Source organism: Crocodylus siamensis, chromosome 4 (genome assembly GCF_052110815.1).
Source record: "Crocodylus siamensis isolate JL-2025a chromosome 4, ASM5211081v1, whole genome shotgun sequence".
Lineage (NCBI taxonomy): Eukaryota > Metazoa > Chordata > Crocodylia > Crocodylidae > Crocodylus > Crocodylus siamensis.
In genome coordinates this window covers 185,102,034-185,114,958 of record NC_143398.1, presented here as the reverse complement: position 1 = coordinate 185,114,958, position 12,925 = coordinate 185,102,034, and the positions used below count along the sequence as shown (strand labels likewise).

The 12,925-nt window shown below is 37.5% G+C and overlaps 1 protein-coding gene across 3 annotated transcripts in view; it reads left to right on the top strand.

Moving 5' to 3' along the window:
• PLCL1 (phospholipase C like 1 (inactive)) overlaps window positions 1-12,925 on the top strand; it is a 346,959-nt gene that overhangs the window by 279,850 nt on the left and 54,184 nt on the right. For all 3 annotated transcript variants that reach the window (XM_090045169.1, XM_090045171.1, XM_090045170.1), the window contains exon 3: window positions 1,884-2,087. In XM_090045169.1, coding sequence (XP_089901295.1) covers window positions 1,884-2,087 — 204 coding nt within the window. The remainder of the gene's footprint in view (window positions 1-1,883; window positions 2,088-12,925) is intronic.

Below are 12,925 nucleotides of genomic sequence, written 5' to 3'. Positions count from 1 at the left end.
TGCTTCCAAAGAAAAACAAAAGTGCATAACATTAAGCAATGACACTTAAAAAGATATATATTTGAATGGACAATAACTATCTCTCTGGTGAAACTAAGACACCTGTACATTTATTCTTGAGAAATGGGAGGAAAGCACATTTTACATTACCTCAATGACCCTGCTATTCTGGACAGGGTCTAAAGTAAATTAAGTTGGCAGCTGGAAAAGTTTACAAAATGATTTAAGTTTTAAATCATTCTCAGAGGAATTTTTTAGGCATATTTTTAAGAATGGGAAACTTCCCAACTTTTCCTTTTCTGCAGACCTTGGAAGTAACTAGTTTGAACCTTTGACTCAGTCTTCTGTTCCCTTTCCTTCTGTAACAATAAATATTAGATTAAAACAGTGTACATGAAGTAGCATAGGAAGAAAAAATATCTATAAATATGACCCAAAGATAGCTTTAGCGTTTGTTGAAAGACTAAATTTCAGCAGAAGATCTTGTTCTCAAGGATGTTCTGTAGGACAAATAGTCAACAGATTTTGCCCTTTTAATCTTCATACAAATATCTTTGCTTAATAAAAAAGCCTCTGATAATTTGTTGGAATTTTTCTGATGATTGGCAGGCAAAGAAAATGTAGGGTGGGTCACATTTGTGTTTTTATTGCTACAGGGTTCTCTTACCATGACTTTGTACATGCTGGTAATTTTATGACAAGGGAGAAGGTAAATAATGAAGACGTATCAGTCACCATCCACTGTTTTTGCTGAAATCCTAGTGTGTTGGTTTAGTTTGACCTGTACATCTTTTATAGATTTTTCTTACATATGACTTATGAAGGGGAAAAAATGTTTGTGCCCCTCCTTTTCTTTTAACTCTTTTCTGATATGAAATGCCATCCCAAAAAACAATTAATTATTTCCTGCTTGCTTTCCCAGGAAAAATGACAGGTTTTTCTTATTTCTTTCTACTGAACAACACCCAGATGACTGGAGCATTTGTACAACAATAGAAGTGATTGACATCTGAGAAATGGGGGGAAGAGTTTTTTTGATGAAACTGTTTAAAGTGTGGGGAGTGGGAAGAGAAGGAGAAATCTAGCCAGTGAAAAGCAGCTGTAAAACTGGCAAATGGGCTGCCAGAGCACTCCTCCAGTATGGGAATCCACAGATGGGAAAGGTCTGGGGAAAAGAAGATGAAGCTGGGTATCTCCACGTGTGTATGTCCATGCCTTAGCAATCCATGGTTGCTGAAACATCCCATTGGTGTGGTAGGCAGCCCTCAAGCTATTTTAGTTACGTCTCATGGACAAACTGATGGTAGGCCTGGATGAAGGAGCATACAGCTGGAGAGGGGCAGAATCTGAGTATTTGGCCTTATGGGGTGTGTATGTGAGGAGGGTGGAGGTGGATTTTCTTTTACTAATATTTTACTCAAACTACTTAGAAAAATTAGAACAAAGGGGTTTTCTTGCCCTTGAACAAGTTAGCTAAAATTACAGAAGATAAGGATATATTTTATTTCTTGTATTTCTTAATTCAAAAAAAGATGCAGAAAAACAAAATGTCCTGCCTTTTTAATGATCTGGCATCTTTAATCAGTTGAAGACCCAGCCCCATTTTTTTTTTACCTCACTCATGCAGTTTACCCCTTAATTTTTACCCATTTCTTGTCCTCAGAAGCAACACATTGTAAATGTGTTAATTACAGTCCTGTGACCCAGCAAGCTTATACTAAAATCCTCCAGCTGTGTTCAAAGCCCTGCAAACCTATGGGCAGGTTTGAATCTGTATATGTGATAGAGAAGCAAAGAGAAGTAAACAGACATTGGTGTCTTGCTTATTATATTTGGGTTTATAGAAGTAACAGTCACTGCAAAACTATTTTCCCCCCCAACAGAATTCCATAGTGTCTATTAAAGAGCTTTGTGGACTCCCTCCGATTGCCAGTCTGAAGCAGTGCATCCTAACTTTGTCCTTACGGCTTATAAACAGTGACAACACACCGTCCGTCACTCTCTGTATGAAAGATACGTTTCCTTACTTGGAACCCCTGGGCACCACGCCTGATGTACAGAAAAAAGTTCTAGCTGCATATGATCTGGTACGTTCTTTTATATCTATGAGTATTTCTTTTCTTCTTCTGTTATTTTGTTTTGGCTTGACTTTAAAAATGTGGCTTGTGAGTTCACCATGACTGCATTGCTTTGTGAGACGCACCTTTTGAAGTCAGTGTGGCTATTTCTACAAGCATCTAAATAATTATCTATATGTATGTATATCTCTCTCTATATAAAAATAAAACCATGATTTATACATATAATATATCTACATATCTAGAAATTTTCATAATCAAGATATATATGTGATAATATAGAAATCTAGTACATATTATATATGTTGATAGATAGATATTTATAATTAGCGCACACATGCTGATTTTTGAAAATTGATTGATATATATATTTTAAACACAGTTGCAGCTAGTAGGGTTTGGAGCTAAAAAAAAAAAGTAACAGCTACACAAGTTGACCAGGGGCACAGTGCTGTTATCATTCAAAAGCAATCTTACTTCTTTGATGCTCTTTGCTGACTTCCAGACAGTAGAGGGTGAGGTCATTAGAAAGGGAAGAAGCCTGAGAAATACAGTGAACTAGACATGAGAGGTTCAGTTCCCATTGCCTGTGGTCAGTTATTACAAGTAACGTCAACTGGTGAACTTAATGTTCTTGCCAAAACAAATAAATGTTGGTCCTCAGAGGAGTGTGAAAAAGTTGGAAGGGAAGTTTTTTAAAATGCCCATGTTCATATATAATGAGGGATTGGAGTGGTCTTACTATAAATTGGTATTTCTGTATACATTAAGGGCCATGTTAAAATCATTCCAGTTAAAACAACAGTTTGGCCATGTCTTATAAATTTTATTTATTATTGGGGACAAAATATGAACGGTAAGTGTATAATTTATAATGTCCATAACCTAGAATTGTGACTCACACATTTTACCACCATGCGTAGCAAAATACAGGGTTATTAGAGTACCTCCCTTTTTGCTTCCCTTCCCTGGCAAATAGTCTACATTGATTGATAACGTATATTTTTGGTGAACTCTGATTTAGATATTGTATTTTGTTCCATGAGAATAAAACCCAATCTTGTTATATTATTTTACAGCTATTCGAGTGAAAATGTTGCTGGTTATGGCCTTATGCCTATAAATCAGGGCTGTCCAACTGGGAGACTGGGGTCTATGTGCAGCCTGTGAGGGATTAAGTTGTGGTCCCTGGGCTCCCACTCAGCCACCACTCCCCCATCCCTCTGGCTACAACAGCAGCTGGAGTCCCTGGCTCCTCTGGCTTCTGTTGCCTGCCCCTGTCTAAAGGAACAGTGTGGCTTAGCCTGGGACATGAAGAATGAGGTTGAGGACATGCGGGTGTGCAGATCAGCAGTATGGTGTGGTTTGGGGGTGGTGGGGAGAAGGGCACCCACATGGGCGTATGGTGCAACAGGTTGTATCCATGTAGCATGCTGCCCAGGAGGCCCATGGGTTGTCCTGGTGTGGCTTTGAGGATGCCCCCCTACTGGAGCAGCCTGCAGGACATGTGACCCCTACTGGCAAAGCTGTTTGGCATCTGACTCCTGGCTCTTCAGAAGTTGGACGGCCCTGCTCTGACTAATACAATGACAGAGTCATTTCTAATATAGGATTGCCTCCAGAAATGTTAGAGGTTGCAAGATAGACTGAACCACACATACTATATGCTGCATGTTTTGTTTTGTTTTTTTGTCTCATTTGTTTTTATTCTAATGTTTTCCAAGATAAACAAAATGTATCTTTTGGGGTCTGGGATGATTTACAATTTAATTTTTTTTAAGTTATTTTAAATCTCCAATGATGTTTGAATTTTTTTCAAAAAAAGTTTAGTACTGAATAGAAGTTAATTAAATTTAAGTAATAAAACTCCAGCCATGATAACATAAGCCTGAGGATTTGGAAATCCAGTTGGCCTCTGTAATAACTGAAGTCATTATTTTGGAGCCTTAGCTTTTCTGATCGAGCTGCTGGCCTGAAGATCAGATTGCCATATAAATAAGAGCCCTTTTCCTGGAATTGATATGTAGTATCTCATCTTCATAACTATATTCTGAAGAATACATGTGAGTTTTTAGGAATACCTTATATGTGAAATACCTCTTTTCAATTTAGATAAAATATTTGTATAACTTTTTTCATACAGAGGCTTTAGGTTTTGTTGTGGTGCAGGCGTGTGTAACTAAGGATACATGCAGACGTTTGCCGCACCTGATCTATGATCACACAGTTCACTTTAAGCCACATGATCGTAGATTGGGAGCAGCTTGTATACATGTTCAGCAGTGCTGGGAGCCATGCCAGCAACCTGATCTAAGTAAATTGGGATGGGGGAGGGTCAGGTGGGATGAGGGTGTACAGGGTTAGCGGGTTCCTGGGCAGGTCCAGGGGACATATGGTGGGATAAGGAGGGAATAGTGGGCCTACAGGGGAAGATTGTCTGTCCAGGGGTGGAGGGGTTACGTAGTGCTAAAAATAGTCCAGTCAGGGGAGTAGAAAATGCTCAGTCCCAGGACTGTGCTCCAAATGTGTGCAGATGCTCAGTAGATCAGGCTAACCCCATTCCTGGTCTTAGTTCACCTCCTCAGGCTATCTGCATAGATCGGCATTTAGATTGACCTAACCCTAGTTAGGTCAATCTACATATAATGTCTGCATGTACCTTAAGTGAAGACACCACCAGAGATTGAACTCTGCACAGCAGAGAAGAAAAAGGGCTCTTTCTGTGCTTGTGTCAGGGCTGAATTTGACCCATAATCATAACTAGTGGGTCCCTGGGGCTAGGAAAGTGTTGTTCTTGTGGGCTTTTTTGGACAAATATATATTACATAGTCACCTGACAGTGCAGGAGACTGGACTTAATGGTCTAAGAAGTCATTTCCAGTCCTATATTTGTACTCGGTTTTAACATGCTAAACTATTACTCATTTCTAAAAAGAGAAAGTATGTGTCAGATATTTTCTATTTATGTTATAAATCTATTTTTTTTAGATAGTGACCACCTGCAGAATATTGTCAGATGTCTTGATTAAAAAGTAATCCTTATATCTCAACTTGAATATTTGAAAATGTAACATATAGGGCTATCCTTTCAAGTGTCTGAACACAGATTATTGATATAAAATGGAACACTTCCTTTTTATGGTGTTTGTAATAACTGTTTAAACCATTTGTTGTTTTTTTTAATATGGACATGGTTGTTTTCCTGTAATAGAAGTTTCTTAAGAATATGTCAGCCCACATGACAGTCTGGTTAAACTGGCACACACTGTACGTTTATGCCAGCAATAGGGAGTTTAAGCTAGAAAGCTTCAGTGAACTCTGAATTTAATTAAGATATGCAAAGAACATGTGTGGATAAGTAAAGCGATAAGGAGAGGAACAGAGCAGAAGGGACAGTCTCTTTTGTTGTTGTCCAACACTTTTTAACCAAAAGAAGCTATTTGTATTAATAGACTTAAAAGCAAAGGGAGGCTTTGGCAGAACCCTATGTAAAATGTTTTGTGTGTGTGTGTTTAAAGAAAAAGTATGCTGGGTTTTTAAATTGTTAGTGGGGATTATTTCAAACTTCAGATACTGATCCTGAAAACACTTCTTTTACTTTCACAAGTTGTCAGTATCTTCAAAGGACTCCTGTGAGTAAGGGTGTGAAGGTTTGGGTTTGGAGCTGGGTTCTAAAAAACCCACTACTACCTGATGGTACATATGAAGAATGAATTATATATTTAGCACGTTATCCTTTATTAATGAAGCATATTTTTAACTGCTTTTTCAGTGGCATTGTCAAAAACTTGGCTTTAAATTTCATACCTTTGAGAATTAGCAAATATAATTTCATCTTGTTCAGTCTGAAGTTGAAAGGATCCGTAGCTGGTGAAAACTAGAAAGACTACTTTTCCTTTGAGAGACAATGCATTTCAAAAGTTTAAAAGGCTTTTATGAGAACTAATCTACAATAGAAAAAATCTGCTATAACTTGTGGATTTTTTCCATGGGAATCTGTCATCCTAATAGCCTCTTTCTGAAAATATTGCAGACTTACCCGGTGTGTTAAATGGGGCATGGACAGTTCTGATATTCCGTGCAAATAAAGATGCAGATGCTGAAACCTATAGCAATGATCTTGAAAACAATTAACTGTCTGTTATGTTGGATTCATTTTTTGTTAACAGAATGCTAGACAAAGATTATTTTATGTGGTTTGTTTTTCCTGGAAAATTTAATTTTACCATTGGACCCTGCTAGTGTAGTACCTCCTTAGCTATTTTAGTTGGGGGAGAGGCTCTACCAGGAAAGAAAAAATGACATGTGCTTTGTTTTAGGAGCTGTAACTATATTCCAAAGCTGTGTTGTTTTTTTAAAATGGTCTCATTACAGTCATCTTGTGAAACTTCTCTTTACTTTCTGTCTCCTGAAGATCACCATGAAGACCACTATAAAGATGTTAGGATGTGGGGATCGGGTGTGGTGGGGGGAAGGGGAGAAGCACTGAAGAGTAGAAAATAGGATTGAGTCAGTTGAAATGCAAGAAAATTAAACAGAATGCTGGCAGAAAAATCCATACAAATATTTTTGAAAAATTAAGAAAATTTAAGAAACATGGTTTTATGCCACTTTATTTTCTCAACTTGGACAGAATTCTGATTATTCTCATTTATTTTGTATAATAAACTGATCCCACCAAGCATTATGTTTAATTCTCATATGGTTATATAGTATAGTGTATCATTTTATCATTTGCAAAGCTACATTTCAGAATTTTTCCATGAAGGCATTTCTTCTTTCCCCCTCTTTATTTGTGCACACTCACTTCCTTTGAAACAAAAACTTGCTATCTGAGGTTGAACAATTTGCAGCTCGCCTTATAACCTGTCAAAGTAATTTAGAAGTTTCTTGATCATGCTTAGGAGGGAGAGCGTTGAATTATTTATGGCAAAATTATCCAATTAATTTGGGATCATTTTGTTTGGGAATTGTTTGAAAAATCCTCTTTGCCTTCAGTATTCATGTTTTGTAAAATAATTTAGGAAAACAAATTTAGGAAAACAAATTTAAGGTTATGAGTGCTTATTTAACTATTAGCAATTAGTGGTGACCATTCAATTAAAGTATATGTATTGTTTTTCTTTCCTGATTGGGTTACAGATCTCTTTTAAAAACAAATGATATACAGCAGCAAATAACTAAATTAATATTCCTATTTACAAACAAACATGCTTGGCTGTTGGGCAGATAGAAATTTTGCTATAAATATAAGATTCATTTTTCATGTGTGCAAATATTTATGTACAGTAAATGATAAAGAGGTACAAAGTTTAGTCAACTGAAAAGTCATTTAGAATACTGTTTTTTCATATTTAAGTATCTCTACTGGAATTGATTAAAGGAGTTACTTGGGAACAGGTGCGTAGGTAACAAAAATAAACTTTTTCCAAGATTTTGTGAGAGAGGGAAAATCTGGAATGGAAGAGTATTTAGTTTCCAAAAAGAGATTAAGGATTTTTGAGAGAGAAATTAATGTCAGGGAAGTTACTAAGGAAGTAAAGTAAGTAAACATACTGCATACAACCAACAGGCAAAAAAAGTAATACAGTTTTAGTACAGAACTTTTGTGTTTGGCTTTCTTTGCAGGATGGTTCTTGGCATGGGTATACTTCCAAATAGATACCACAAACCCAGATCCTCAGTGGATATCTGTTAACCTGTGTGAGCTGGGAAAATGCCCCTATGCATACACCACATTTCAAATTTCAGCCCTTTCACAATTATTTGTGTGGGCATCAGAATGAAAAACTTAGTTCTGATGGGGAACATACATTTTAAATCTTAAATAAATAAAAATTGGCTGCATAGATTTTCCTAAACGTGCCCAACAAAATTCCTATTACAGCCAGGATAATTTCAGTCCCAAAAGATCACTGTTCGTAAAGCTCTGAATGAATAACAACAAAGGGTTTTGCAAACTTAACTAGAGTGATTGGTGCCAAGTGAGTTTTATAATGCATTGACGTCAAACATAACTGAAGGCAGAATTAAATCCAATGTGTGAAAATTAACTGAGCAATGAGGGTATTGATATTTCCTTTTAGAGTTTGGGTCAATATTTGTATCCAAATATGGACATAGATTATTTTATTTTCATTGTTTTATTTCTCAGTATGTCTTTCTCTCCATCTGTATGTACATCTCCCTTGTTTGTATTTCTTTCTTTTCTCCATTCTTATTTTGCCTTCTCTTCTTCCAGCCACATCCATTAGTTCTTTCCAAAACAGGCTTGCAAATGAGCATATCAAAACTCTTTTCTAAATGAAATACCATTAGGCTGCCTTTATATCATTATTTTTCCTAGCAGAAACTTGTTCAAAATACCAAATAAAAACTCCAGGTATTTCTGCTAACTTGTAGTGAGCTTGTATCCATGTTAGTTACTTTATTTTTCTGATAGTTTTTTTCCTCATAAGTATTTGTAAAGAAAAACACTGAGCAGCAGCAACATAAAATTCAGCATAATTTTATTTAGACTTGCATGCAACTTGTTATCATAATGCAAGCTGTTTTATTTTGAACTCTCTTGGATCATGTCCTTGAAACCATTCTTCTTACACCACACAAACTGTGCATATGCTTACATATAGAAAATCAATTACAATATATATTGGGAAAAACATAAGGTATTCTGTATGGCCCTGTCAGCATCTTAACATTACTGACTGTTACAAGTCTTGCTTGCACATGATTAATTGCTTGGCTGTTTCTTGTCCGAAGTGCCTGCAAGAAATGCTTGATACTGAAAGGTGGAATACTGTTTAAATTGTCATGAATCAATTTGCACACTGGATGTTTTGCCGATATGCTGTAGTTTTGAAGAGACTGCTACACTCCTTACTCAAACAAAATTGCCCATTGTCTGAGGCAGGCTGAGGAAATCAAGGCACCAACAAGAAGGAAAGTGGGGAGGGGAAGAGAGAGTTCCTCCCTTTTCCCTTGTATTTTTCAGTCAATATCTATTCTTAAATCTGTGGAATATTTTATGTTTTGATTCTCTGAACTATGCCACTGTATCATTTATCATCTTAGGATAGGTTATACTTTAATTTGCCTACGTTCTTTTGTTAGAGGCTGCTGTGATATTTTTCACTCCCTTTTTCAAAGTACAGTATAGCTTATATCAGAAGAGAAAATATGGTGCTGGAATTTAGCTAAAAAATAAATGATATTTTTTATTAGTTTTTTTTATTGATCTTATATGAATCTGCTTTTAGTATATACAGCAAATTATCCTGTAGTCTTTTATGGCTAAAGAGTTCAGGCATTCCTGTATAGGTTAGTATCATGTATATTAATTAAATTTACTTATTCTTGTTAGTAGTACCTTAGTTTATTAAAAGTGAAAGTAAGTGAAACAAAAATGGGCTGATCTAAATTTAATGCTTTTCACTTGCACTGAAATGAGACAAATAGGTTTCATTTTTGATATATGATCAGTTTCACTTTGTTTCTTATTATTTTTTTTTCTATTGTATTTGTATGTTATCCATACTCATGCAATAAGTAGACTAAATCAGTTTATTGAACTTCTGTCCCAGATCCCCTCCAGATTCAAGTTAACTCACAGTCTTCCAGCATCCCAGAATGCTTTGCACTTCCCTTGTAAACCCCTCTTGCAGGGTGGGCAGGTTAGCCTTGGCCCAAGCTGTCTGCTCCAGCGGAGCAGTGAGGCATGCACTAGTACCCTCTGGCTTCTGGCCTAGGCCACTGCAGCCATGTAGCTGCATTTCTAGAACCAAAGATGAATGCTCACTTGCTTAATAATTCAATCTACATAGCTTAGACTAACCTGCAAAGATTGAATTGATTCAGGCTCAGGCTTTGTGACTGTCTGTACTTAGCCTAAGAGGGTGAGGTACTTTGACATGGGACCAAGTGGAGTTGATGAAAGCAAAAGTGTCATAAGCTGCAACTGCAGTGCCATTTTCTATTAGGACATGGGACCATTATTGAGATTGGGCATATAGTTAAGGAGCATCCTAAATTCCCAGCTAGTTGCCTAAACAGATAGCTGGAGGCCTAAATTATAATTTTGGTCAGCTTTAGGGATTCAGGTTTTATAAGTGGGCTTATTTTAAGATGGTTTAAGATTTTAGTGTGGCAGCTTTTATGCCTGTGTATTTTCATTTGCTGCTCTGCTTTGTGTATGGATTGACTTTTAGTTTAACTGATTTTTTTTTTTTTCTTTCCCTCCTTTCTTGCTGACAGTTTTTTCCAAACTGGGCTAAAAGTGGTTTCTTCCATTCCCCTGCCATTTTAATGAATGCATATTTTTGAGAGGTGAAGTTGCTTTTTATCCCTTTTGTAGATTCTTTTTCTGTGCTTTTTCTAATTCCTCTTTTCTACTTTTTAACCTGTGGTTGTATTTGTTCATATCATTCATTCAAGAACACTATTAATTTCTGCAATGGAAGCAATTTTTTTACTAAAATTTTAGCCACACTACTGAAATCTGAGTTTTCCCTTTGTCTTCCATGGGGCTAGGTCTTCGCCATCCACCTTATAAAATTTAATCTTTAATGTTTATTTTTTGGGGGATTTTGGTGTAATGCGATAACTGAGTACTGTTTCTTTATGTGATATCTTTCACTTTTTCAGTAGGTTCTGATCAAAACAGATTATCATTCTAGGGCCTGTGTAATATGATTTGATAGTTCCAGAAAAATTGTCACAAAACTTCAGTGTTTTTCATCTTTGTTACAAGAACACAACAATAGAGGATTAAATCCTCTTCTTCCAACCAAAAATATTGGGGAAACTCTCGTATCTAAGTTACTTTGTTGTGTTTGTTTCACTGGGAAAAAAGCTTGTTTAATTTTACATGACAATTACAGAAAAGATTGAAAACATTTACAGGTCAATTCTGTTATGTTTTCACTATTTGTCCTCAAGGTGATAACAGCAAGGAGATTCTATTAGAATCAAGAGGCGTAGGGACTGGTCTTTCTGTTTTTCAGTAGAGAAAAGCTGACTTATCATTTTAGCTTTCCCCAGTAAAACATTCTGTAATTTTTGTTAAAGATATTTATGTTTCATAGTCCTAATATAACTCTGCTCAAAAACTGGTAAGAAGAGATGTTGTCACTGGTAGAAGTGATACATTTTTGTAGTTTCTGCAATTTTACCGGTATGTAGAGGCTCAATATTTTCAAGACATTCATGTCAATATAATTTCTTCAATTTCGTATTAATATCATTTCTGACAAAAGGGTTCATATGCACAGGGAATTCTGAACTACTGTAGTTCATGTCATATAAGTCGAATTTTGAAGCCCAATTTTTAACTCTTCAAATTCAACTTCAACTTATACACCATATCACCATCCCTTGCAAGCAGCGCCAGGCTTGGTGCCCAACTTATACCAGCCCCTGTGCAGCCTCACTGAGAGCCAGGCACCCAGGGGGATGGACACATGCTGCAGTACCGCTTGCAGGGATGAGGCCAGGCTTGGTGCTTGGCTGGTGAGTTTCTGTTACCTGCAAGCAATACTGCCTGGGCTGCGTCAGCTGAGTGTCAAGCCTGGCCTTGTCTGCTGTGAGTGGTACCGCCAAGCACCAAGTCTAGCCCCATCCCCTGCAAACGGCACTGTGGTCAGCTGGTGTGGCTGGGCTTGGTGCTTGGCAGTGCTGTTTGCAGTGGATGGGACTGGGCTTGGTGTTGGGCTGGCACAGCTCAGGCAGCAACACTCATAGGGGATGGGACCATGCCAGCAGAGCACTGAGCCTAGCCCTGTCTGCTGCAAGCAGTGCTGAGCCCAGGTGTACCAGCTGAGCGGCAACGCTGCTTGCAGGGGATGGGGCTGAGGCAGCCGAGTGCTGATCCCAGCCCTGTCCCCTGTGAGTGGCACTGTGGCATGTGTCCACCCCCACCTGGGTACCTGGTCCACAGTGAGGGTATGCAGGGACCAGTATAAGTTGACCCCATCTTTTTGATCCAAAAAGTTAGGTTGACTTCTACACTGGTTCTATGAAATTCCTAACTTTTGGGATCAGAAAAATGGGGTTGACTTATACACTATGTCAACCTATACACTGTGAAATATGGTAGGTAAAAATCCTTCTAAGGAATAGTTTTAAAACACTAAGAAGTTAGGATTCTGTCCCTCTCAGTCCTAACTCTGAAATTAACTTTATTGCTTCTTTGAGGCTCTCTGGATATGTGTACACACACAGTGCAATGCCATATAAAGATACAGATGGAGCTTCTCAGCAGCATAAAGTAGCCCTGATGGAGTGGTGTGTCACCACAGCTCTGTTCCTTGGTTATTTTGACCTAACACTGCATCATGTTGTGCAGATGTGTCTTCTGTCTCTGTTCCCCATCTAAAAATAGGAGTATCAATACTTAAATTTATACCTGATTCCTAGGTATATTGTGAGGATAACTGAATGAATTTAAAAAGTGGATTGGTTAGAATTGTAGAAACAGACCCATAATTTGTAAAGCATTGTGAGGCAATCCTGAGAGAGGTGCCAAACACCCCGTGCTCTGATTGGTGCCTGCAGATGAAACTGGGAGTGCCTAGACCATCATGGAATTAAGTCCATGTTAAAGTGTGATTCATTATATTCTTTTGCCAACATGACAGTTTTATTTTGTCTCTGGATGTGCTTGTGGTGATTTGCTCTTTTTTTTTTTTTTAAATAAAAAAAAAGAATCTTGCTCCATGTGCTGTTGAGGCTCCACTGAGGGTTTTGTGGATAGCAGCGGAAAGGTTCCTTTAACACAAGATTACTGTATGCAGTGGTGAAGAAATGCCGGAGGGTTGCTCTGCCCAGATGAAAAGAGAAAATATCAAAGA